This window comes from Caretta caretta, chromosome 7, assembly GCF_965140235.1.
Source record: "Caretta caretta isolate rCarCar2 chromosome 7, rCarCar1.hap1, whole genome shotgun sequence".
NCBI classification, from domain to species: Eukaryota; Metazoa; Chordata; order Testudines; family Cheloniidae; genus Caretta; species Caretta caretta.
The window spans coordinates 107,123,262-107,151,183 of NC_134212.1; the positions used below are offsets into that span (position 1 = coordinate 107,123,262).

At 40.9% G+C, this 27,922-nt stretch overlaps 1 protein-coding gene across 5 annotated transcripts in view; it reads right to left on the reverse strand.

Annotated features, from left to right (window-relative positions):
- Positions 1-2,273: 2,273 nt before the first annotated feature.
- PLEKHA1 (pleckstrin homology domain containing A1) overlaps positions 2,274-27,922 on the reverse strand; it is a 90,111-nt gene continuing 64,462 nt past the window's right edge. For 2 of the 5 annotated variants that reach the window (XM_048858946.2, XM_048858948.2), the window contains 5 exons: positions 25,313-25,381; positions 18,324-18,388; positions 11,730-11,793; positions 8,214-8,303; positions 2,274-4,806 (listed from right to left, as the gene is read on the reverse strand). In XM_048858946.2, the coding sequence (XP_048714903.1) occupies positions 4,480-4,806; positions 8,214-8,303; positions 11,730-11,793; positions 18,324-18,388; positions 25,313-25,381 (615 nt within the window). In that variant the 3' untranslated portion in view covers positions 2,274-4,479. Of the gene's footprint in view, positions 4,807-6,939; positions 7,011-8,213; positions 8,304-11,729; positions 11,794-18,323; positions 18,389-25,312; positions 25,382-27,922 lie in introns of all 5 variants that reach the window. The other 3 variants (XM_048858951.2, XM_048858950.2, XM_048858953.2) reach the window with 3 other exon arrangements.

The following is a 27,922-nucleotide window of genomic DNA, read 5'->3' on the forward strand; positions in this document are numbered from 1 at the left end:
GGTTATCCTTAATGTACCCTGGACTGGCATGGCAGAGGTAGGATGTGACCCCTGATGCCACATGAAATGTTGAGGAGGAGGTGTGACAGAGTTTTCTATGGACTGCAAAGGGAGGCAAGCCAGTGATTGTTAAACCTGGAGTTCCACAAGAGTCTGCAGCAACTGTCTGCGCTGCCAGAGAAGCCCATTATGTCCTGCTGCATCCATCTCTCCTTTTCCTGCTGGGATTTTATCCTGTCCGCTCTTTCCTTCTCCAGTCTGTTCGCAATGTTCACCTTCCAGGTTCTTTGCTCTCGGTCTGATGCAGCACTGGCTTGCAGGATCCCATTGAACATGTCATTGAGTCCTCTTCTTTCTCCTCCTTATATGGCTCACATGGTCCACGGCTGTGGAGGGGGAACTCCTCAAGGCTGCAACAGCAGCAGATGAAACACACAAAGGTGCCATTGTCAATATAGTCACAATGGAAAGCAAAAGTTAAGATCAGAACTCCCTTCCCTTGCTTCACTGAAATTTTAACCAAGACATGCTTATTGACACTTCTGCTTATGAACAGTGCCACTCTCAGCACCAGCCATGGTGAGTATGGACTGCCAAAGGTGAGGGAAACAAGGAGGGAATTGCTCAGTTGGACCAAACTTGAGTATCAGACAACAGCACTGAATACTGGCCCCATTTTTCACAGGTGGTTATTTTAGTGGATCTCATTCCAGAGGGTAACAAAGGGGGAGAGCACAGCTGTTGCTGGTGCACCGAAGCCTGTGTAATGCAGTGGTGCCAGCCAAAGTTATCACCAACTGGCATAGGAAAGCATCCTACATGGAGAAGGAAACAGCTCACATCCCTAGAAACCTTTGGGAGAGGATTTCAGAGTACCTCCATGGAAGTTTCCTTGAAATCTCGCAGGAGGGAAGAGACATACTTGTGTTCATACAATGCTCCACATGGCCCCCTTGCCTAACTCTGCCGGGGATTATAAAGCCAATAACACTGCATCTTTGTTGTACTGTTACCTCTTCTAATAAGAATAAATTAATGAAAAAAAGGCAATGGCTGTGTCCTGCTAAATTGGAGGCATCATTACTGTAATGGGAAATAAATGTGCACACTAACCCAAGGATCCTTTCCCTCCATCAAGCTTGCCCATGCTCAGTGGCTGGGACTGACTGGACTGAGGTGGAATTTCAAAACAGTCCTGGGTCATGGCATCACTAACCCCCCTGGTCACATGTCCCCCCATCCTCTTCCTCATCTTCCTTGCTGTTCAAGCCAGGGGCCTGTGACCCAGACTCCTTTATGTATCCACAGTGGTCCGCAGGGTGATGGTAGAATCCCCAACAAGTCTGACATGCAGCTTTTTGTAAAAGTGGCAGGTCTGCGGCTCAGCACAGGATTGCTATTGGTCTCTCTAGTCTTCTGGTACACCTGATGTGGTTCCGTCACGTTCACATGGCGCTATTGCTTGTCCCCGTCCTTCCCCTTCTCCTGCATCCCCCGTGCACATACATGTCCACATTTCTACAGTTGGTCTGCAGCTGTGCTTGCAAACCGCCTCTTCCCACAAGCCCAGGAGATCCAATATTCTGTCCATTCCAAACTAGAGCATGTCTGGAGTGTGCAGTTGCACACAATGGAGAGCTGCTAGTTTGCTCACCAAACTGGACAATCAGGAAAAGTCATTTCAAAACTTTGTGAGGCTTTAAAGGGGTGTGCAGCCTTCCAGTCTCTGACCCCTGGGCAGTGGAGTTCACAGTTGCGACCAGAGTGTCGGTCATTGTAGGACAGCTGCTGGAGGATTGTTCGGGTTGACGTAAGTAACAGTGTCTACCCAGGCGTTGTATCAACCCGAGTACACTGACTGTGGCTCAACGCCACTCAGGGAGGTGGTGTTACTGTATTGCAGTAACGGAGCATTTACATCAGTAGGAAACAAATTTAAGCACAGAAACATGCACAACTATGTCAACGCAATGTGGCTTATGTCGACCTAACTTTATAGTGTAGACAAGGCCTCAGTCTACCACCTACAAATTGATGGGTTAATAGACTGATTTAACTGTACCTTGAAGTCAGTGCTCCAGCAATTCGTTAAGACAGGTGCTAAAGATTTGGGGCCAGTATACCCTATTACGTGAAGCCATTAGAGTGCTCAATCAATTAAACGTGGAAGAATGAAACAGAAGATGCAATGTACCAAAGGACAAGAAATCACTTTACTCGTATGCTAAGATGTATCCTTTTCTGGTAAATGGTCCAATAAAAAATGTCAACAGTTCTTTTAAGTTATCCAAACTCATTTATTGACAATTTAAATGTGACATATATACAGGAAATAGCACTGGTTCTAAAATAATTTAACAATTTTTATAGATTTATAAAAGTACTGATAAATAGGAGACCCTGACAATTACCAACCACAAATATATTTTCCTATGCTACTGAACCACAAGAGTAGTTCTAATTTTAATAAGTCCCATAATGGAGCTGCTTTACCTCCACCTAATACATAAAACTGCCAATACCAAAATATAGTAAAATGAACATGCAGTGCCAAAGCTGTACCAGAGCAAGTGATTTTAAATGTGAGAACGATAGTAAAAATATTTCAATTCAAAGTGTCTCCCACACAGTGCGTACTTGTGAAAAATAAGCTTTCAAAGTACTGTTGTCTTATTTTGGTACAAGTTAAAAACTACACTACTTGTTTAGACTGCCACAATAATTTCAACCCTGCACTAGCTTTCACGTGATGTTGAAGAGTAAAATGAAAAAGTGTAATTTCCAAATACTATTGCCTAAAAACAGTGGTTAGTTTATGGATTAACAAGTTGAAGATGCTGACGTAATGGTTTTGAAACTAGATAATATTTAATTCTCACATTACACCAATTACTCTATCCTCGGATCAACAAGTTACTGTGGAAAAACCCTCTCTCTCTCAGGTCAGAAGTCAGTTTGGAAGCTGGAGCAAAGATGGACTTTTCTGATATGTACTTGTTAAGTTCCAGAAGACTAACAGTATTGCAACAGTGGGAGATGTGAATCACAATAAGCAGCAGCATATGGAATTTGTGGGGTTGGTTGGTTTTTTTTTTTTTGGTTACAGCAAACATTTTTAAAACCTAACAATGAAACCAGTACGTGCTCAAGCTAATCAAATATTTGAAATGTAAAAGTTCTTATATCTTTTGTTTGCATCACTGAACCCATAACAATGCACACATGTAACAAATATTCAGTTTTATAAAAATCACATATTGCACAGCTAGTAGATGCAATACCAGCATGCTGGTATCCCTAGCATAAGATTTTCTATTTTAAATAATTGTTTTGAACTACGTTACTCAAAATAATTTCACCCCAAGGTTCAAAACCATGTAAATAAGGTCCGTGTACACATAGAGTCTCAAAATGTTTAACAAGATGAGAAAAAACACAGGCACTTTAATAGATTATTAGTGCACCAAAATTACAGGCCACAATTGCATGACTATAAACAGTTCAGTACCAGTTTTGACATCAAACTAAATAAATGAGGTCTTTCACTGATCCAAATATAGAAACAAGAACTGTTCACAAAGTACTGATAAGAAAAAAATCTCTCAAAAAAGTAATCCTAAACAGTATATGTTTAGACACTTAATACAAAGTAATTGCAGCAAAGCTTAATGTAATGCAATATAAAACTGGTTTACTTCAAAGGCGTAAGATGTAGTAGTCTGATTTCCCACCCCCCATCCAAAACACCATTGTAGGTGGTCCATTAAAATCAAATGTGCAAAAAAATTACAATTCATCTTTAGGAGAGCATCAAAAATAGGCTTAATGTTCAAAATAGCATTATTATTCTAATGTGAATTTTACAGCACCATATACTTAGAATTCTAAGAGCTTAGAATTCTTAGTCTGGTAATATTTCAGTTAACAATATTGATCTGATAGGAACACAAGAGACTTTTTGTGCATATCCCAGTATCTGAAAAAGTCATAACATTTTCAAAAGAGGAGAGAAATAATTCTCACATATGCATAAAGTCTTAATCTGGTTTATAATGAAATTAAATAATCACATTTGTAGGCATTACATTTTCTATAGTATAGCATTAAAATATTGAATGTAATTTTAGGTTTGCCAAATTGAGGATAAAGAGTTGCTGGTACCTTATTTACTGACAGCAGTACATATCTTAACCATGTAGTTTGGCCCCTTCCTATTAGAAAGTGATTTATTATCAGGCTGTGAGAAAAAAGCAGAAGGTCCATTTCTGACCCTAATTTGAAGGCAGTATATAATTATTTAATATATATAATTATATATGCATGTACCTGTGTATACACATACCTATGTTTATACACACATACATAAAATCAGTGTTCCATTCTCTTTGTTCTTTCTTCCTAAAATCTTCTTTGGCTACAAGTCTGACCAAGGAAATCAGAGGACCAAACAGATGGATCATTCTCCAAACACTTCCATTATTACACGTCACTGACTGGAAGGCTTGCATCATCCAGATCCACTGGGCCAGGATCCTGTTCCTGAGTGCCATTTTTACTTTGAGGTTCCAATAGGCTCTGTACAGTCACTTTGGAAGCTGGTTCTCTTGGAGGGACAGCCTGGACCTTGAAGTTCCCTGGCTTGGCCTTGGTAAAAGATTCGTGAAATCCTCGCTTCTCCAAGGCAAGGCGTTTGGCGTTAAGGTTTGAGACCAGAGCGTTGTTGTGAGAGGCTGTGGAATGTGAGGTGGCTGCGGTGTTGGCAAAACAGAAAGCATAGCTGGATTCTGAAGAAAAGCTGGAATGCTCCTGTAAAAGGATAAGTGTTTGTCAGATGGAGTCAGTTATTAATGCCATGTTAGTAACTCAGTTCCAGACTTTACTCTGTAAACTAAGAGAACAGAAAAACAAAGCAAAGCATCAGCCATGGCAGCAGGAAGTGGGTGCCTTCCCAAGGCAATGCATTTTTAAATGTGAGCTTACTGCTGTATGTGATAGCAAACATCCACTGCAGTGGAAGAAACTAAGTTAGGTTCCTGAAGTCAAGCTTGGCAGCTCTTTACATTTTGATACAAGAGATTAGCAAGCCCAAACTGATTTTTTACTAATATGTTTAATGGCAATTAAATTGTGTTCGTTTTCAATACATGTTAAAGCTCACATCTTCAATGTCATAGATGGAAAAACTAATTGCAAGAGAAAAGTGTTTTCAAATGATATTTGGTATACAAATACATATATTATATATATTCACATTCCAAAATCTGAAGCACTGTGGAACTCTCACTGCTCCCTCCCCTTAGAATACTCTGCTGAATCAAGTTAAAGCACGTTACGCTTTTGTTCACTGACAACTGTTGATCTATTTCCTATTTTTGTTCCATTTTATTCTACTAAGCCACAGAGCAAAATATGATGAATTAACTACTGTAAGAAGTTAAAGAATCCCTTTCTGGAATCCTAATTGTTGAAATCTTAGAAAATATACTTAAAATAATGTTTTTGAATCTAGATAAACAGTCTTTTTTTAAACTGCAAGAGCAATACTGAAATATTTTTTTTTTCAGAACAACTCAAGCTACAAATTGTACAGAAGTCATTTTCAAGTGCTTATTATGGATACTTGCCATTCCGTTGAATGAGAATTTTGGAAGAGTCAAATTCAGGCAATAAATCTACCACTATTTAAATACCTTCTTGTCAGAAAGGGGGCAATCAAACTATCCTTATCTATTACATTATGATTCAGGTAGGCTAGCGCATACTTATGCCATTTTTGACTTTAATATAATTACTTTGATAAATCACCATAATAGGTCTGTCAAAGAGAGAGAGATCCTCTATGTCAACGATCTGAAAACATTTTCATATCAATTGTCAGTTTAATTTAGCATGGTATTGGATAGATTTATAGATATAATTAAGTTTGCAGTGTTGATTTGGCCAAATCAACAATATTATCCATATATTAAATAGGTAATATTTATATTTTCAGAGCTATTATGCATTTGTACATGCATCATAATAGGATATGTGTTAAGAATTTAATTTGTTGACCTTTCACATTGTTTTTAGGAGCAATTCCAGGGAAAGTATTTTACATTATTTTGTCATGTTTTTATGGTCAATAGCCCACTTGCCACACCACTTATTTCTAATAGCAAACAATGTTTATAAAAAAGCAATTGTGCTATATGGTTCAGTGATATATCTGGCATTCCAATCTATTTTCATCGGTAACTTCAGTTACACAAGTGGGAAAGCTGAATCATTATGCCAAGTTTTCTAATAAACTACTTTTGTTCAGATTTTGCTACCTCCTCTGATAAATTCCTAGTTTAAGACATTAAGCTGCTTTACTTTTTAAAATATTTTTTAACATAATGTACAAGTTACAAGTAACAACCCCTTCTATATTCTGGCTAATAATTTCATGCATATGAGTTTTAAAAGCCATGCAAATCAGGCTGCAATATTATCCTTCCAATTATTGCAGTTATAAGATGCTTGTGTATGTGCACACATCTGTATTAGTTGGGGATAGCTTTTATTTGTATTTTTGCTGTTACAAGGTGTCAAAGTTGTAAGGTAAAAAACGGAAATATGAACTCTCATGCAAATTAATCAAAGTTTTAATACTTTGCTCTTTAAATTGCATTTTATGTATTTTAAGGTAGTACATTTGTACTTTGAATGTGAAAAATGACTTAGCATCATTGTTTTTGCCATTACTAATTTAAAAAATCAAATTTATTTTAGAAATCAATAGGTAATACTTAACTGCAAATCTAATGAGTGGTGTGAAGTAGTTTATAAATTAGTTTTCAATAATGGGAACTGAAAAAAGCAGTGGGATTAAGAGTTAATTTTACATAGTGTATATTAGCGTTTTAAATCCTAGCCCTCTGTTAAGAAGGCAAGTTTACATGAGAGCCCACATACGTGCTGCATTCACCAGTTCTTGATGTATACCTCTGTATACAAGGATTCGACAGCCTTCTGGCCTGCCGCATCTGGAACACAGTGCAAAGCTAAGATTAGAGTAACCCATACTTCAAGAAGGGAATAGAGGGAGGAAAAAGAGAGGAAGTGTTGCCAATAGTTATAGCTAGGTTGCTTAGTCAGCCCCACCACAAAGCATACACACACTAAGAAAATACCCATCTCCCTCTTTTCCTCTACCCCAGAAAACTTTTAAACTGAGTCTATTTTGTGATAGCAACTTTTACTTAAAACATGAAGCAGCTATAAAATTACTAGCTGCAAATACTAGTCTTTAGATCAATTGATAGCAATCACACTAGCACACCATCTACGTGACTGCTGCACATTTAATAGCCAGATTTCAAAATGTAGATTTCCAATGTATTATGGGGGTAGATATACTCAGTTTATTACAAAATATCACATAGCAAAAAAGTGAAAACCATACCTTGCAGCATCTGAACTGTGAAGTATTCCATGATAATTTTGGACATACTTGATGACACGGACACTATTACAATCTTTAGCATGAAATACAATAATCTGTAAAAAAAACCTGAGCATTTCTAATGTAGGTCCTAATGGAAAAATATATATGAATGCTGCCATCCACATGCTTAACAACTTATGATTTAGGTCACAGTTGTACACACACAGTTCAGTAATGCTAGATGGTGTTCACACTGGGTCTCCAACAGCAAAACTTCTAATTCATACGAGGTATTTGCAATCCCCTTCTGGCCCAAAATGCATTCAGTTTGGAACCACAGCTACTAACGTGACATATGGCCAATAGTTAATCCCGAGGATGTGCAAATTGAGGACCCAAGATAATTTTTAATCAATCTTTTATATAATTTGATTGCAAAATTTGTAATTAGCAAAAAATCTCGCCAGAATTAGCGAAGTTTCACTGTAGTTCTTCAACTAGTAAAAGCTTAGTAGTAAGAGCTCATACTGAACTCAAAAATCTTCACACTCAGCACTTGCATTGTCTTTACGTTTAAGACAATGCAATGCGTACAAAGCTCCATACAGATAACTCTAAATGAGCACTCAATTAGAAATGCAAAATATTTTATGCAAATTTAATATGCATGAAAGTTCATGCAAAGGAGATATGTTACTACAGGACTGGGAGAAAGGGAGATGAAAGAGGAACAAAATAGAATTTCTTGTACTAGATTGACACCTCTTAGAGGCCATATATTATCTACATATCAAACACATACAGAAGCTGCTGATCTTCCCGGTCCCCGTTGTGCCACTATGGCCCCAGAGATCGCTTTTATCCAGCTGTGCATGTCCTCCGGGCTGTCTGCCTAAATCAAAATAAAAATTTTAAATTAACATTAGATGGCTATTTAAGCTGGGTGAAGATGCTGTTTGTTTATATGGGTAGTCTGGGAATACAATGACCAGCCTAGCTTTCTTTCCCATTGGCAAGCAGGGGTAGGATTTTTCTAACTACCTATGACGTTGGAGCACAAGTGTCCATGGTTTTCAGTGGAATTTATACTCCTAAATCACTCAGACACTTGTGAAAATCATCCAAGATTATTACATCATATTTGTAATATTCCTCCAGGTCAATACTCTGATAACACTTCCATCAGAATTGGATTTACATGTTGGTTTATTTTTTAAAGGTGATCATTGTAATTCTCACAGGATTTTCAGTGATGTATATAAAGGGGACTTGTCCAATACCACACCCTCATATTTCTTCTTCACTATTGCTGTTTCCTATGAAACAGAAACTAACGTGGTCGGGTGAGGGATCTGGTGAAATACTGCACAAAGTAACCGATATGATTTATTGCTGGTGACATGCTATACACACACACACACACACACACACACACAGAGTGAGTGAAAAGGTCTGGTGTTTAAGTTAGGGATCAGCCAAATTTGCAGATAATGAAAATTGTTCATCTACATTCTCAAAACACTACATAGAACACATGCCAACACACTGTACAAAAAAGTCTGTATTACACACACTTCAGATGATACAGAAAATAAATTGTGTTCTTACTTTGATTAAATTAACATACTATTTAGAAGAATCAATCCCTTAACTCCTTACAACCACCTTATTGGTGCACGCACACAGCAACCAATTGATTGTTATCTCAATCCATACATTATAGGATAGGAAACAACTGGAATAATTAAAACAAGTACTATATTTTCCAGTTAACCACACTGGGACAAATCATTGCTTCTCAAACTCCACTGTCTCTTCTTATTGAAAAGGTGTGTGTGAGAGTGAGTGAGTGAGTGAGTGAGAGAGAGAGAGAATTTGTAATTTTTTCTTTGCTTTTGTTGTCTGTCACTTGTTTTTAGTCATCAGTGAACCAGTATGGATTGATGAAGTTGTCAATTTCTGTTTTGCTCAGGGCACGTATTAATAGGTTAAAATTAAGGACTTTGTGGGGGAGGGTAACTCAAACTACCCATTTCCATACTTTCACATGTATGGGGTTCTTTTAAATATAACTTTTAACTCTTAATTTCTTGGGTCTTAGCAGTTGAAATTTTTTAAAAAATTCTTGACAATATTTTAATTCTCATCACTAATTCCATCTTAAAGCTGTGTGTCTGGGATATAAACACAAGATCCCCATTCATCAATTTGCTTTCATAGGAATATTTCAAAATATATCTGAAATTGCAGAGTTTGGTACACTTTCTTTGCACATATGCTGACTACATTAGACTGAAATGCTATACAAATAGCTGCTGTAGCCTAAAAACAAATCTAAATTCAGTGTTCAATGATTCAACAAGGAGTCAAAATATGGCAGTAGTAGTGACTGAAGTAATATTACTGAAACAAGCACTGCACTAATCGCATTTTTGAGGTATCTGGTCTAGGGCTTTCACTATTACCAGGAATGTGAAATATGTATTTCAATTAGGATACTTAATTCATAGCAGCCCAATATTCACTGAACCATTTTAAAATGTGATGCAAGAATAAATATTCAGCAATAAACAAAAGAAAACCTTGCTAAAGCATACAGTGGGTTGACAAGAACATATTAAAACCTTCTAACCAAATCAGTCATAAAATAGTGTCTGGGAACTTGCACATTGCAGCGAGACAAGATACCAAGTTAGGAGTTGTTCTTAGAGCTACACTAATTCATTAAAAGAAAAAGAGTACTTGTGGCACCTTAGATACTAACAAATTTGAGTATAAGCTTTCGTGAGCTACAGCTCACTTGGTATATGCTCAAATAAATTTGTTAGTCTCTAAGGTGCCACAAGTACTCCTTTTCTTTTTGCAGATACAGACTAACAGGGCTGCTACTCTGAAACTAATTCATTAGTATCTCTTGACAGCTGAAAGCCCAGATTCTATCTGGGTAAAATTAAATGAAGCTGGTATATGGTAAATATGTTCTCCACTACATTTAGCATGTCTTCACTAAAGAATTCTAAAAAGGTCTATGGTCTGCAGAACTCACAGTAAGCAGAAAAATGGTAAAAAGAAACAACTGCTCCATTATGTTCATTATCCTATTAAATAATTATTTAACCCTGAACTAAAAAGGACAGATGTACACAATGTGCCAAACAACTTTTTCTTGTTTAGAAATTCATTAATGTGATAAGACATCCAACTTCTGCATTAGCAAATCGACCAAGTTATTATAAAACAGCAGTTGACAATACCTCATATAAGAACAACAGTATCTTGCATAAAGGGAACAAATAGTCATCATAATACCTTACTCTGGAGATTTTTATGTCAAGAACTTGCAAGGAAGAACCCCAATAGTGACAAGTTCCTACCAATGGTTTCACAAACAAATGATCTGGGGACAAATTTTTGCTAACTCTTTGGTTTCACCTCTATTTCCGAAATGTAACTTCCTCATTCGGGCATATGGGAAGAATGTTCTAACATATCATCATTAAAGCTACCTTGCTAAAGTCTACTTTCACACATCTGGAGAGAGATTGTCAATTTGGTGGGTTTTGTTTGATTTTTAAAACAAGTAAAGTATGTATAGTTCTTAAAATCAGCCTGGTAAGGATATGTGAGCAGATTGTTTTGTGCATGTACTGTTAAGTGTTCAGTAAGATATGGCAAGAATCACTGAAGTATTTTCTGGTTGTGAAAGCACCACATACAGCCAACAAATCAAAGAACATTCAAAGTGAAAGTTCATTTTTTAGACAGAGATATTACAAACAAAGGCTATTGGAGCTACACTGCAGTAGTTCACATTCATCAGTTAAGGTTACTAGTTTGAATCTTTGACCATTAATCTCCTAGATCTCTGTAGTTTAAATCCACAGTGAGTTGAAAAACTAATTTTCTATAAATAAAAATGTAATAATTTAATTAAAAATACAAATTTTGTAAGTGTATTGACCTCACACTACAGAATTTAAATAACTTCATGCCAAATGTCAACTCAAAAAAGTATTTTAGTTAATAAATGACAGGCTGTTTAGGACTTTCATAAACTTCAATAGTAATTCATTCTTGCTTGCAAATCTGACATTTCTCATATGGATTTCAGAACAAAATTGCAAAGAAGAAAACCTACACTAACATGAAAAGACAGTTGGAGAAAGGTCTATACTATACTATAGTATTTCACAACCAATGTATGTGCAACTGAGAGGAAGACTGAAGACTACTTTCTCAAGAAACAATTTTAACAGTAAAGTATTTATGCTTAATTTTCTTGCAGAATGATCTAGTTTTACCCAGAGTGAAAGATTACCTGTACATAAAAGGTTCGAGAAGTTGTTACAATTTCAAAGAGATTGTCTCTCATCATTATATCACTGCAAAGACAAAACAAAACAAATACTTAATAGGAATTTAGATTTTTAAACTGCTCTACTTAAAAACAATGTTATAACTAGAAAATCAGAGTATGCAGAACTCTGTATCCATCACCCTTCAAATTAAACTTTCATCTTTCCTGATGAGTTGGTAGTCACTATCAATGTAATCAAAGTAACTGAAATCAAGCAGTTATTAGAGGAAAAGTTATATGACTGATTGTGATGGGATGTATCAACCCTGCACTAGCCCAGCAAGGGTTAATCACTCACTGCAGGCTCAGGAGGCCTCACCCCTTCGCCCTTGCTGGGCATGCTCCAGCTGGGTATAAAAGAAAGCAATTTAGCTCAATCTGGGCTGATTGAGAAGGAGAGCAGACACATGGTACAGGTTCCTGCCAGGAAGCCACTTGAGCCCCAGACAGCGGAGGCCAAACACTCCGAGTCCACTGAGGACCCCCAGTCAACCGCAGAGATAGAGGGAGACAGACAGCAGCTGCTGCCCTGGAGGAACTGCCAGAGCTGGAATCACAGGTAGAAAGCAGCTCAGGGAATGTGTTTGTGGAGGCTGGAACCTGAAACCAGGACTACTGATTTCACAGGGCACTGGGTTAGGACCTGGTGAAGTAGGGTGGGACCAGGTCCACCTACCCAGCCTACTGCTGGGTGCAGCAACTGCCCAAGGTATTAAGCACCACAGCCCAGAACTGTGAAAGTTAAGTATGACTGCCTGGAGATCAAGGACTTAGCCGCTAGGCCTCACTGACCTGAGGAAAAGGGAGGCCTCAGACTCTGGCTGCTAGGCCTCGTTCCCCTGAATGCGAGGGGTCACAGTCACCAAAGGTGGTAAGTTCTCTCTCCTCCACCCCCTTTTTCACCTCAACTCACATCCCGCAACAGGGTACATTACCCCCACGACATTGATGGAATGCATTTTACTTTTATTGGCAAATTCTTAACTTTGAATTTAATCTCAAATACAAAGAATAGTTACTTACCCTGTAGTAAATGTGGTTCCTCAAGATGTTGCAGTCAGTGTGTATCTGACATGAGATCAGTTTTCTGAATAGCCATGTCCATCAGGGCTGTGCATGAACACTGTGCCTCTTAACAGCATAAGGGAGGAGTGGCCAGAACCCTCCCTCAGAATTCAAATCCTACTTTTTCTGAGGACTCCAAAAAGTGGGGATGGAAGGTGAGTCACAGGATCCACACTGACTACAACATCTTAAGGGAAGGTAACTTTTTTCTTCAACTGTTTTTCAAGATGTGATGCAGACATATATTCTACTTACATGTGTGCCCAGCTCACTGGAACCGAAGAAATTTGCTGAGCAGTACCTCTCGGGGTGACAGTCACCCTGCAGCCCTACCCCAACCCCAGCCAGATACGGGCTGCACTGCCCTGACCCCCACAGTTCCTTTGCACTGAATGTCAGATGTACAGACTCCTAAAGAGGATGGATGATGGGTCATGGAATACACATCTGCATCACATCTCGAACAACAGATACAGGTAGGTAACCATTTTTCTTTTGAGTGGATGCAGCCATGTATTCTACTACAGTGATTCACAAGTGATACTCATAGGAAGTGGGGCAGGAAGTCTATTTAAAGAAGGACTGCAGGATTGCCTTCCCAAAGTTTGCATGCGATCTGGATGCAGCAGTAATTACATGGTGTTTTATAAAAGTAAGCACAGAGGATCAAGTGGCAGCCCTGAAAATATCCAATACTAGAATGTCACTTAGAAATGCGGTCAATGTTTCCAGTGCTCTTGTGGAATAGCACAATATAGTGCTCCCTTTGAGAAGGTATAGCCTGAGCTACTTCATACACTGTTATGATACAGGAAGTTCTCCACCTGAAGATGGTCTAAGAGACTGCTTGACCCTTCATTTGGTCTGCATATGAAACAAACAAACAAAAACAAGATGAGGAGCTGAAAGCTTTGGTGCTATCTAGATAAAAAGCCTAAAATCCAATGTAAAAAGACACTGTTCCTATGGGAATGAATGTAGCTTAGGGAAGAACACTGGTAACTATATAGCTTGGTTCAAATGAAAAGAAGGAAAACCACTTTGGATAAAGACTTTGGGTGTTGCTACAGGGCTACTTTGTCTTTAGAAAAGTCTGTAAGGGGGCATTGCCAATTAAAGCCTACAGCTCACCCACCCTCCTGGCAAATGTTATTGCCACAAGAAAGGCAGTTTTCTGACACAGAAAGGAGAAAGAGGCTGGAATGGAAGCCCCACAAGAGCTACTAAGACAGTGTTAAGATCCCACAAAGGAATTGGTTCTTTAACCAGGAAATGGAGATGAGCAACTCCTTTCAAGAACCTCATTGTCAGAGTTTGAAAACACCCACGTCCCATGTATGGACTGGTGAAAAGCCGAAATCGCCTCCAGAGGAATTCACAATGAACTAAGTGCAAGACCAGAAGACTGAAGGTATAACAAGTACTCAGGGATATCCTGGATACAAGCCAGCTTCAGATGAACTCCCCAGGCTAGCTCCTGTATTGAAAAATATTCCCACTTTACCAAATGAGCTTGGCACGGTCCAAATTCAGCTTGGGAATGACTTGTGGGATGATCAGAATTGGAAGAAAAAAGAATTGCTGATTCCCAGTGTAGGTGAAAAGCATTGGTGAAGAAGCCACAACTGAGACCCCCTAAGCAGCAGAACAGCTGCCATTTCTTGTTGTCCCTTGTGGTGAGCAGATCAATTGTCAAGATGCCTCAAACTACAAAATTGGACCACAAGAGGCTGGTCTTCAGGGACCATTTATGATTCTGGGAGAAATTTCTGCTGAGGTGATCCATTACATGATTCTGGATCCCAGGCAAGTGATTGGCCACGAGGGTAATGTTTTTCCTGATGCAAAACTGCCAGAGCCTGATCATCTCTTGACACAGCATGCTTGGAGTGTGTGCTTCCCCTCTCCCACCACATCTATTCACAGATTGCATTGAGGTGGTATTGTTGGTAAGGAAGTGCACTGAAACAATCTTGAAGGGCTGGACAGCCATGATGCACAAAACTCCTGGACAGAGATATGCAGAGAAACTTCTTGTTCTGACCACAGGCCTTGAACTTTCACAACTCCAGATGCACTCTGCAAACTTTTAAGGAATCATCAGTGACAACAGTCCTGGCCAGTGGGAAGCGAGCAAAGCGAACACCTGGCACACATTGCCCTGAACCGTTTACCACCGTAAGGAGTTCAGGATCAGCAGAGGAAGTCTGAACCATCTGTCCAAGGAATGACTATTTGTATGACAGGCCAACTTCAGACACATCTGAAGAGGACATAGGCGCAGTCTCGCATACTGGATTACCTGTGTGCACGCAGCCATATGGCATAGCAATCTCAGGCATACATGGGCCAGGCCTAAGACTCCACCTCCAGACATAGGTGGTGAATTTCCTGGAGACAATCAGTTGGCAGAAACTCTCTCAAACTCAGTCTATCAGGGCCTGAGTGAACTCAATTCTTTGAGGTGGAACCATTGTTGACTTCCCGCTGTTTAGGATGAGATCTCGACAACTGAGTAGGTGCAGTATGAAGTGCACATGACTGAGGACTTCCGCTCTGGACCTGCCCCTCAGTAACCAATCATCCAGATACAAGACAGGAACTCCTCTCTTCTTGAGGTATGCTGTTACTACTACCAGACACTTGTATTCAGAAAAAACCCAGCGTGCTGAAGATAGGCTGAAAGGCAGCATGGTGTATTGGTGGTGCCGGACAGTCACAACAAACCTAAGGAACCTCCTGTGACTCAGAAGGATTGTTACATGGAAATAAGCACCCTGAAGGTCCAGGGTAGCAAACCAGTCATTATGATTTAAGGTGGAGAGGACAGTTTCTAGTGTGACCATACGGAATCTCATATACATGATGTATTTGTTAAGATTGCAAAGGTCAAGTATAGGTTTCATTCCTCCCTTGGACTTGAGAACCAGAGATACGAGGAGCAGAAACCTTGCCCCTAATGATGCAGGCAGACCTTCTCTACAGCCCCCAGATGCAGTGTCTCTTCAGGGACCCCTCTCAAAAGAGATAGGGTGGGGAGGCGGTATGGAAAGTAACTGTATGGAATAACCTGATCTGACAGTGATTAGGCCTAGTTGTCCAAGGTAATCAAATCCCAAACACTGTAAAAACCAAGGCCAATGGGGGTGAGGAGCCAGCTGGTTAAACCCAGAACTGGCAAGCCCCTGACCTGTCCCCTGATTTTTACTAAAATACCCTGGGGCTGGGGGACTAAGTCAGGCTGACCGCCACTCCTCCAGCCCCAGGGGGGGCCGGCCCACTGCTCCGGCGTCCCTGGGACTCACTGCCAGCCCGCTGCTCCATCACCGCCGCTGCTCCTGCATCAGGGGTGGAATACCATTGCTCCAGCCCCACTGCTGTTCCTGTGACAGTGGCTGACTGCCACTACTCTTCAACCCCCGGGGGGCTGACCCAATCCCAGCTGCTGTTTCAGCCCTGGGGCCACTGCTCTGGCGGCCCCAGGGCTGATAGCTTCTCCAGCCCTGCTGCTGTGGAAGAAGTCACGGAGGTCCCAGAAAGTTACGCAAGCTATGACCTCAGTGACAGAATCCTCTAATTAAAAAGCCTGACCTTTCAAACACAGCTATGTCTACAAATAACCAGAGAGTCTGAATAGTTTGGTTCTGTCAAGTAATAAAATAAGGATCTGGAGACATCCAGAGTCTGAAGCTTCTTCTACTCTCAGCACTACCTGTTCCTTGTGAAACAATGTAGGGTGGCTCAGCCATGAGTGCTTGAAGCTCTCTAATCCTTCTAGTTGAGGTGACCGCAACCAGAAAGGGTGAGGGTAATCTGGTGCAAAGAGCATACTGAAAGAGGTTCAAAGATGGGCTCCCTAAGATTCAGGATGACAATATCAAGATCCCATGCCAGAATAGGGTCCCTAATGTCGCTGAGGACTGGTCTGACAGGAGCAATTAACTTCTGGAGTGAGGCGTCATTTCTTGTAGGATAGAATTAGGGAGGTAAACACATCATGAGGCTGAAAACAGAACATTTGTGCTAAGTAAGTTAACAGGTCAGTAATCTGAAAGACAGAATGTCTGAGCCTGCTAAGATAAGAGGGAGAACACTCAGGAAACCATTTACCAACAATTGGCAAGAGGAGTCAGGAATGTAGAGATGATGTAAAGATCAGATTCTACGTGAACAGAACGGGATGTACATGGATTAGTTTCTGACAAGTAACCAAGCCAATCATGAGGCACATAATTCAATAATGTGTAAATGTATGTAAAGGAAGAGGTTTTCTATGTAACTTTGGATGTATGGTAGGCCCTATACCCAAGCCCTATGTTTGAGTCCGATCCACTCAAGTGTAGCTTTGCTGTGTGCCAAACAAAATAACCTGAGTGACGAAATCTGGAGTCGAACCGAGCATTCTGGACCCAGAGAATTGGATGAAGTCTTCTCCCAGAACTGGGCAAGGTGTTCTGGATAAACAGAGTTGGAACAGCCTTGGAGGGAATCCTAGTGCATGCCTGGCAGTAAGCATGCAACGGGCTCGTGAGGAACCTGGGCACAGATGAATCAGAGAAGATAAAGCACGACTGCACTAGAGGGTAACAAGTCGAGACTGTCGTAAGGTGGACACTGACAGAGCTGAACAAGAGGCTATTTTTAAATGCAGCAAGTAGTAAAGGATCTTTGGCAACAGACACTGCAACGGGTCTAGACTGTGTTGGGAAGCTCCGCCGTTTTGAGGCGCAAATCTTTCAGATGTTTTCCGTTCTGTAGAAGAAAATCTCCTGAATCTGCAAGGAGCAGTCTCTTTCAGTGAAAAGAAAAGGAGTACTTGTAGCACCTTAGAGACTAACCAATTTATTTGAGCATGAGCTTTCGTGAGCTACAGCTCACTTCATCAGAAGTGATCATCATACCTCTTTCAGTGGTACTCTGCTTGCCAGCATCCATGCAATCAGGAACAGAGACTCTGCAGTCTGCCACGAGTGGTAAGAAGGAACTGAGGCAGGGTCACATTATTGCTATCACAAGGAGGCACAGGGCACACGCATGACCCTGACACATGCTGCTATTCAGAAAGACTCCAATCTCATGTATGTGAGGTGCAAGCACACCTACAGCAGAATCTTCACCAACACATACCCGAAGTAGACATTTCGGTTCCAGCCTCACTTCAAAATATACTGATATTAGTGGTTTAATTGTTTCCTTGATTTTGTCGTTTATGGTTCATTCTGACCTTAACTCACTGCTAGGGATCACGCAGTGCAAGCCTCAATATCGAGATCTCATATTATACATCATACATTGCACTGTTTAGATACAACAGGGTACTTAAACACAAAGCTATCTTTTGTCCCTAAATACACCAACTATCACACACGTATCTAAATTAACTAATTGGAATTAAGCTACACATCTTTTGGCTGATCCTACATTCTAGCCCCAACAACACTGTTTACTGTGATACTTCAGAATTTTGCATCAATGGTTAATTCTTCTCACCTTTGTTTACATTCCTGAACTTTATGGACCTCTTTAAGAGGTATGATCCGGAGAGGTTCCTTTTCCTGCAAAAAAGGAAAAAAGGTTTCAGTGGACTAATTTCTTTCAAGATTCAAAAACCAGGATTTTGTTACTCAGGACTGATTTGCAATAACAGAGAGATCTACAGGGAGACTTCCAAGGCAGCGATTCATTATGACTTTCTCCAGCTAAGACTTTGTTCACTCTCACAAGCATTGAACTCCTCCGCATATTCTAAAGCATGAAAGCATTATGAACTATTTTTTAAATTATTATTTGGAACTTTGTGTAGCTACCCATTATACTCAACTGGATAAAGTCCAAGAGGATCTCCATGACTTAAGCCACCTCTTTCTTTCCAAAGCATGGCGCAGTAATCAGAGAATCAGAATTGTAGGACTTGAAGGGACCTCGAGAGATCTAGTCCAGTCCCCTGCCCTCATGGCAGGACTAAATACAATCTAGACCATCCCTGACAGGTGTTTGTCTAACCTGCTCTTAAAAAAATCTCCAGTGATGGAGATTCCACAACCTCCCCAGGCAATTTATTCAAGTGTTTAACTACCCTGACAGTGAGGAAGTTTCTTCTAATGTCCAACCTAACCCACCCTTGCTGCAATTTAAGCCCATTGCTTCTTGTCCTATCCTCAGAGGTTAAAGAGAACAATTTTTCTCTCTCCTTATTATAACATTTTATGTACCTGAAAACTATTATGTCCCCCCTCAGTCTTCTCTTCTCCAGACTAAACAAACCCAATCTTCCCTCAGAGGTCATGTTTTCTAGACCTCTTTCCTAGACCTTTTTTTGCTGCTCTTCTCTGGACTCTCCCCAATTTGTCCACATCTTTCTGGAAATGTGGCAGCCAGAACTGGACAATACACTCCAGTTGAGGCCTAATCAGCGTGGAGTAGAACGGAAAAGAATTACTTCTCATGTCTTGCTTACAACATTCCTGCGAATAAATCCCAGATTGATGTTCATGTTTTTTGAAACAGTATTACACAATTGATTCATACTTAGGTTGTGATCCACTATGACCTCCACATCCTTTTCTGCAGTACTCCTTCCTAGGCAGTCATTTCTCATTTTGTATGCGTGCAACTGGTTGTTCCTTCCTAAGTGCAGTACTTTGCATTTGTCCTTATTGAATTTCATCCTATTCACTTCAGGCCATTTCTCCGTTATACATAGGTCTATTTCCTGAACATTTAAATAAACCTCAGCACTGGCCTTTCAACTTCCAGTTTCATGTGCCACCATGTGGCTGTTGGAGGGAATAGGAAAGTTTCTCTCTCCTTACCTGAAATTTTATTTTTAATACTAAGGTTACTTATAGGTATTTCTGACAACTTGCAGCTTCAAGGAAGAACAAGACCTGTCTCTCATTGGCAGCAGGGGAATGCCCTACCTCCTGAAGTTACCTTCAGTGAGAAATTGCACAGCCAGGATGATTCAAATCTACTTTCCCTAAACTATAGATTGTTAACTATACTTTGCAGAAAAGCACAATGATTTCTCTTACAGAGCATACTAAATTCCATTTAATAACAAAAACACCCAAATCCTGGGATGCTAATTTCCATTCCTTATCTGTTCAGGATAATCCATTTGTCCACACGGAGGGCCGGATCTGTTAACCTTATTACTCAAAGAAAGGAAATTTTCAGGTAGCACAGACAAGTTCTCTTATTCTTTCTGCTAAGGCCCACAGATCCGTTACAATGGAAATTTCATAGAAATGTGCCTCCACAGTGCCTGGGAAGCAAGATCTTCCATTAAATATTGGCATCTGAAACAGATAAAATATCTCCTCTATCTTCCCCTGGGCACTAAGGCATGGAGAAGATTTCTGCCTTTTCACAATCAACCTGTGGAACTTGTTGCCAGAGGATGTTGTTAAGGCCAAGAGAACAACAGAGTTCAAAAAAGAACTAGGTAAGTTCACAGAGGATAGGTCCATCAATGGCTATTAGCCAGGACAGGCAGGGATGATGTCCCTAGCCTCTCTTTTCCAGAAGCTGGGAATGAGCAACAGAGAATGATCACTTGATGATTACCTGTTCCATTCATTCCCTCTGGGGCACCTAGCACTGGCCACTATCGGAAGACAGGATACTGGGCAAGATGGACCTTTGGTCTGACCCAGTATGGCCGTTCTTATATTCTTACCAAAATAAAGAAAATGGCATTGGCTATGACTGGATGACCAAACAGCAAACAGCTGATCGGTAGCAGGGAGTGGGGGAAGGGGGGGAACTTGCACCCTCAGGGAAGAGGTGGGGGAGGCACTTGGCTGGCAGCAGAGCCTGCCCTGCTGCAGCAGGAGCCGGCAGCATCAAGCTTCTGCCCTCACAGGAGAAAGCGGAGGGGCGAAAAGCAGGCCGGGCCGGGGCCCCTTTGGATTGTGGGCCCAGTGCCATGGCAAATCTAGTACTGACCAGAACCCTATTGAGCGAGGCATAATACAAACAGAAGAAAAAGACAGTCCCTGCCCCAATGAGCTTATGCTTCTTCCAAGTGTTTATTTCAAACATCTTTGGTCCTGGATGGAGGACTGATTTTGCAACAGCAGATCTCTATGAGAGCTGAAGATGCCACTTGTTTTCCTTTATGGAAATCATAATCCGTTAACCTTCTGAGGTGAAACCTAGCACTTGATCGTATTCAATGTCAGCCCAGGCCTATGACTGACTTTTCTGGCACCATGCATCTGTCCTGAATCCAAGATACTTCAGGAACCGTTTCAATGTGTTTACTTCAGCTTTCTCTGTGTACTTAATCCTTCTCTCTTCCCAGATAATTTTTCTGGTAAGTGAATTTCCTTCTTCCCTAATGCCAATATTATTGCTGCCATGATCCTGGAGAAAGACCCTGGCAGCACATGTAATTTCAAAAGATAATGACTGACTATGGGAAGAGAGCTGCCAGACAGCTGCAAAACATAAGAGTTGTCTTGAGGATGGTAAAATGGAAATTCTTTGAAGACAAGCCTCCTATAGAAACTTACTTAGATATTTCATGCAGGGCCCTGTTCTGTTTGTCCCCAAACCTCTAAGGCTAGAAATAGAAATGAGGAGCAGAGGTTGTAACGTGCCGATCTGAAGTAGATGAATAATTTAATTCATGTCATGGCTTTTTCATGGGTTACTCAGACTGGGAATAAGACAAAGATATTCCTGCAATTCTTGTATAACTACATGAGTACCTCCTTTGGGCATAGGGCAGTACTTACCTTATTGTGGAATTCTTTGAGATGCGTGGTCCATATCCGTATTCCACTGTGAAGTACAAGTGTATGCCATGCACCTGAGACCGGAGAAATCTTGCAAGCAGTCTCCAGTGTTCCACCTGTGCCCCTGCACCAAAGATATAAGGACTCGGGCAGATCGACTACCTCTCCAGTTCCGTCTCTACCATGAATCTTGTCATATTCCAAAGCAGAGGGAAAGGAATAGGAATAGTGGAATACAGATAGGGACCTCACATCTCAAAGAACTCCAGTTAAAACTAGACACTTCCCTTTCTTCTTCGAGTGCTGGTCCCTATGTTTTATTTCACCACAGGTGACTGACAAGCAATACCAAGAGAGGAGGAGGATGCAAAGCTCCATGTTGTACAACTGCTTGTAGAACCACTGTCCTGAAGGATGAGTCAGCAGAGGAGCCTTGAACCAAGGCATAATGTCTCATGAATGTACGGATGGAACTCCATGTAGCTGCCCTGCAAATATCAAGCGGAGGCACTTCCTGAAGTGATACTATTGAGGCTCCCTATGTACAGTGAGCCCTTACCCCATGTGGAGGAGGAAGCTGTGCCAACTGACAGTAGATCCACTTAGACTCTCTGAGAGAACATAGTTTATCCATGTACTCGTTCTATGGCAATAACAACGAAAAGTCTGGGTGAGTCTCTGATCTGTTTCATTCTCCGCAGGTAAAATGCCAATGCTCATCTCATGCAGAGGGAATGAAGTTGCCTCTTCTCAAGAGACACGGGGCCATCCACGTTAGCATTGTTTGTGAAAGCATGTGGGGGCCCTTAGAGTGTTATAACAGTTCACCGTTTGTTTTTGATTAATCTGATGCAACCTGAGAGTTTTCATGCCAAAAAGAAAAGGGGCTTAGGTACTCGCCTGAACTTGGCTGCCTGTGAAGGGTGGAGTGTGAACTTGGCTGCCTGTGAAGGGTGGAGCAGGAGAGTGAGTTTGTGTATTTGGGGGGGGTGAGGGGGGAAACCTGGATTTGTGCTGGAAATGGCCCACCTTGATTTTCATACACATTGTAAGGAGAGTGGTCACTTTGGATAAGCTATTACCAGCAGGAGAGTGAGTTTGTGTGTGTGGTTTTTGGAAAAAAAAAAAGGTGGGGGGGGTGTGGTGAGAAACTGGATTTGTGCTGGAAATGGCCCACCTTGATTATCATACACATTGTAAAGAGAGTGGTCACTTTGGATGGGCTATTACCAGCAGGAGAGTGAGTTTCTGTGTGGGGGGGCGGAGGGTGAGAGAACCTGGATTTGTGCTGGAAATGGCCCAACTTGATTATCATACACATTGTAAGGAGAGTGATCACTTTAGATAAGCTATTACCAGCAGGAGAGTGGGGTGGGAGGAGGTATTGTTTCATGGTCTCTGTGTATATAATGTCTTCTGCAGTTTCCACAGTATGCATCCGATGAAGTGAGCTGTAGCTCACGAAAGCTTATGCTCAAATAAATTGGTTAGTCTCTAAGGTGCCACAAGTACTCCTTTTCTTTTTGTGAAGGGTCTGTAGAGTGACAAGACCACTCTTACAGGTAAATATCTCCCCCAGTTAGAAATGCTAAGTTCCTGATCACCAGGGAAAATACCCACATTTATGTCTGGTAGGGATCCCAGTCTGATGATGGGAATGACAGTCTGATACCGTCCTAGACTTTTAGGTGTGACAGGAAGACCCAAACCCCCTTCATTATACCTTCCCAGGGTGAAGGAAGGATATATTACCATAAGTTTGTCAGAGGCAGCTGCAGACCTCCTCAGCATAGTTTCACAATATTCTGTACATCTCTGCCTGAAAGAGTCTATACTTCTAACCTAAGTTCCCTCTAAGCTGCATGCCTGCCAGAGGAGAGGCACCCCTCCCTACCAGCCCCAGCATGGGCCTTGCCCGCGACCAGGGGAGAAGCGCCCCTTCCCCGACTCACCAGAGTAGTTGGGTGAGAGACACCCCTCCCCACTGGCCCCAGCACAGACCTACCACAGCCGGGAGAGGCGCCCCGCCCAAAGCCCATCGGAGCTGCTGTCTAGTGGAGCCCCTCCCTTGGCCCAGCCCAGCCGGAGCTGCCACGGTTGGGGAGAGACACCTCTCCTCTGGCCCCGAGCTGCTGCAGCGAGAGAGGGCTGCGGGGAGTCCTCTCACTCACTGTAGCCCCAGGGCAGCCTGAACCCCAAACACCTCATCACCTCCATATTGGTGCACATAAAATTCATTCTGCACATGGACGTAAAAAATTAAAGGGAACACAGCTTCTGATCTGGACTGCTGGGCTTTGTGGGTATGTGCGCATGCATGCCTAGAGGAACAAGCATGTCTATGATGTGGTCTTTTCAGAATTGACCTGTCCTGCTGAACTCCATGAAGGTGAGCAAGAGAACTCGACACTGAGGATTATCCACACTGCTGCACTCTATGAAGGTGAGCAGGGGAAAATGCAATGGTTTTTCCCCCCTTCAGGAGTTTGTCCCAGTAATCATGCTTCAGAAGTAGGAGCAAAACTGGGCTCAGAGATTGCTAGCTATTGGAAACATTTGTGGAGCAATCAACCCATCCTCAGAGAGGCTGGGCTTATTTGTCTCCCCTTCCCCAACATAGGCCCCTTGACAATCTCTCATGGAAAATACTGACCAGATGCTCAAGAATGGGGCTCCCTAGCAGCTCTACCCCACTGTTGCATGCGGGATCCATATGGGCCAGATAGATCTGTTTCCCCTGAATGTCACAGCATAGGACATGAGTAGGTTTCTTTGGAGCAGGGTTATAGAGATGACAGGGGGTGAGAGCCGAAGCCAAATGCCCCGTATCACACACTGGTGTTGGCAGCATCCATGTGGTCTCTGGTGCCTTCCACCCAGGATCACTGGTGAAGAGGACTGGGAAGAAGAGAAAGCAGCTAAGCTGATGATCTGAGGTGTGGCTGCTGGTACCTATAGGGATTCTGGTACAGTCTTTCATCTGACATGCAGCCCTTCTAGCTTCACTCCCTCCTGATGGAGATTGACAAGAAGCCCTTCCTTCCCTGTCAGTTCTTTTCCAATCCTGCCTGCTTCCTTTCTTACCAGGGGGTGAGGAGCTGAGGCAGTCCCATTCAGACTGAACCAAAAAAGGCAGAAAGTCCACTCTGCTGCGAAAGCCAGCTGACCTTCCCAGTGAGAGAGGATGTTTGTTTCTTAGCTGCATACCTCTGAATTTGCTTTTGACAAAGGCCATGTCAAGGCAGGAGAGGAAGCCAGGAGGAACTGTGCAGCTATGCAGGGAAGCTTAAATACAGCATTGTGCTTCTTTTAACATTTGCTTGGACTCTATTTCACAATCAGCATTTCTTAAGACAATCATTTATAATGCAGTGAACATCCACCAAGCATGAGAGGAACAAAATACTGATGCAAAATGAGTGACGCCTGTTGTGCATATTTAGAAATTCATTCTATTCACTATTACTCCTTACTGGAGATCAATCCTCCACAATACCATATCAGCCCCAAAAGCAGCAGATTGCGAGGTCAGAGAATTAAACTTCCAAAGAAAGAGATGACCCATTTTCATTAAAAAAAAATACTGAAAACATAGAACAGAATTACAGAAAGTTACAAAAGCAGCACTGAACTTTTTCAGACACCAAGTAGATCATTAAGAAACCTTCAGTGTGTATTTTTGAAATTTACTTCCAGACATCTTTTGAAAGCTACATATAACATTTGGGAACATACCTGTTCAGATTTGAAATAGCCGATTGTGTTTTCATCTAACTGAAAGTATCTTCTCTTCCAGTTCTTCATCTATTAAAGGAAAAAAAAGAAAATATTGTAATCCAAGCAATACATGATTCCCTTTAATTTACACTCAGTCTAGCTAGGTTTTTTGAAAAATACATCAGTGAACCATTAGCAGTTATACGGAAGCTGCATTTTCCAATTTTTATTTTTGAAATTACTTTTAGCAATTCCTACTAAAAAGCTATTGGATATTTCTTGAACTGCCACACTTTTATTTCCAATTATTCCTATTCATAGGAATAATGTTTCCTACATTCATTACTCTAGATTATTTTAAAGCCACATATCCTGTTCTCTAAAGTCTAAGATTTAATTTCACAAGAAGTACACTTGGAAAGGTTTTCTTAAGGATCACAATGCCGCTAAGTCTGTGAAATCAGCAGTATGGTAATTCAATTACTCATCATTCTGTAGAAAGTGGCAAAAAATGTTTAGATGCTCCTTTGGAAAAAGAGTGAGAACAGAAAAAAGGTATCTGGGGAAAATTTAGGGAACTACAATCCTATACAGGACAAATTACCACTGATGAAGTGAGGTCCAAATTCCTTGATTTAGGGAATCTGTTCCAAAAGTGCTGTGGACAAATCTGAAATATGCACTTTCTATCTGACATTCTACATACAGGTAGAATGAAACAAACGTGTACTTTATTCACTTCATACACATCAAATGACCTGGAATAACAAATGGGATTAAAGTGATACGATTACTTGAATGGAAAACTGGGATAAGGGTAAACCGAGAGGGACAAAAAATAGAAAGACATGAAGACCTCTGTGTAAGATTGAAAGCTCCTCTTGGTGAAAGGGACAAGTTGGTCCATTACAAGGTACTACTTCACCCACCTTGTCTCTAATATCCTGGGACCAATACGGCTACAACAACACTGCAAATATGAATAAGCCAGAAATATACCTTATTCTGTTCAGAGAAATATAAAGAAAACTAGGGAATATGCCGCCAGCCAACCATGAAGACAGTAAGCAGGAAAGTACATTGAATAGTGGTGGTGAAGAAAGTATGTACTTCTATTACTTAGCGCTTAAACTATGAGTAAAAAAAGAACGAATATGTTTGCATATAAATTGGTATATCAAAAAGTAAAATGTTTAATATAACATAGGGGTTTATATTTACACCCTTCCCACTAATAATGTGATAATGGCTTAATAGATTTTTTTACTTAAACCGCTTAAACAGTATCGCCTCATATATTTGAATAATTTGGCCAGTACTCATATACTACAAAGGCAATTTGGCTATGAATTTATGCAGCCTATAAATGAACAAATTTTCACTGTTATTGTAAGTTGCACACCTAATATGGACTGTATTATACATATAGTTCACGTAATACTTTTCATATTACTTCAGTCTAACGAACACAGTATTTCTGCGTACACATCTCAGATTAGAAAATGAGTTTTCTACATGGTGTTTGAGAAACAAGATAATGTAAATACTAACATAATGCACACGCACAAGAGCAGACAAAGTTTTCACGCAATTGTAACGGACATTCTGATTTGAGTCTAACCATGCAACCTAAGCATCATTTTAAACTTATTTGTGTGTGGCATTTCTTTGGTGTCCTTCTAAAATAAAAAGGAAGAACAAGTTCATAAGAACAGCTGTACTGGGTGGTCCAATCTAGTTCACTATCCTATCTCCTAGAGTGGCAAATAACAAAGTTTCAGAGGGAGTGTACAGAACAGGGTAGTTGGAGTAATTCAGCCTTGTCTTTTCTTCCCAGCTTCTAGCAGTCAGAGGTTTAGGGTTGCCCTGAGCATGGAGTTACATCTATAACCATCTTGTGTAATAGGCACTGATAGCCCTATCCTCCATGAATTTATCTAATTCCTTTTTGAACCAAATTATACTTCTGGACAGAATACCCTCCCATGGCAATGAGTTCCACAGGTTCCTCTTGTTTATATTAGATCTGTTGCCCATTCTTTTCATTGGGTGACCCTTAGTTTTTGTACCGTGGGAAAATAACACTTCTCTATTCACTTTTTCCACACCATTCATGTTTTTATAGACCTCTATCATATCCCTCACCCCTTAGACATCTCTTTTCTAAGTGGAACAGCCCTAATCTTTTCAGTGTCTCTTCTCTGAACCTTATTCAAGGTATGATACTTTGTCTTATTTTTTATCCCTTTCCTCATAGTCCCCAACATGGTTAGCTTTTTTAAGCATTGCTGCATACTGAGCTGAAGTTTTCTGAGAACTACCCATGGTAACTCCAAGATCCCTTTCTTGAGTGGTAACCGCTAATTTAGAACCCATCATTATATACATATAGCGGGGATTATTTTTCGCAACATGCATTACTTTGCACTTAAACACAGAATTTCATCTGCCATTTTGTTGCCCAATCACCCAGTCTTGTGAGATCCCTTTGTAACCCTATGCAATCAACTTTGGACTTAACTATATTGAATAATGTTGTATCACATGCAAACTGTGCCACTTCACTGTTCACTCCCTTTTCCGATCATGAATATGTTGAACAGTACAGGTCCCAATACAGATCTTTGG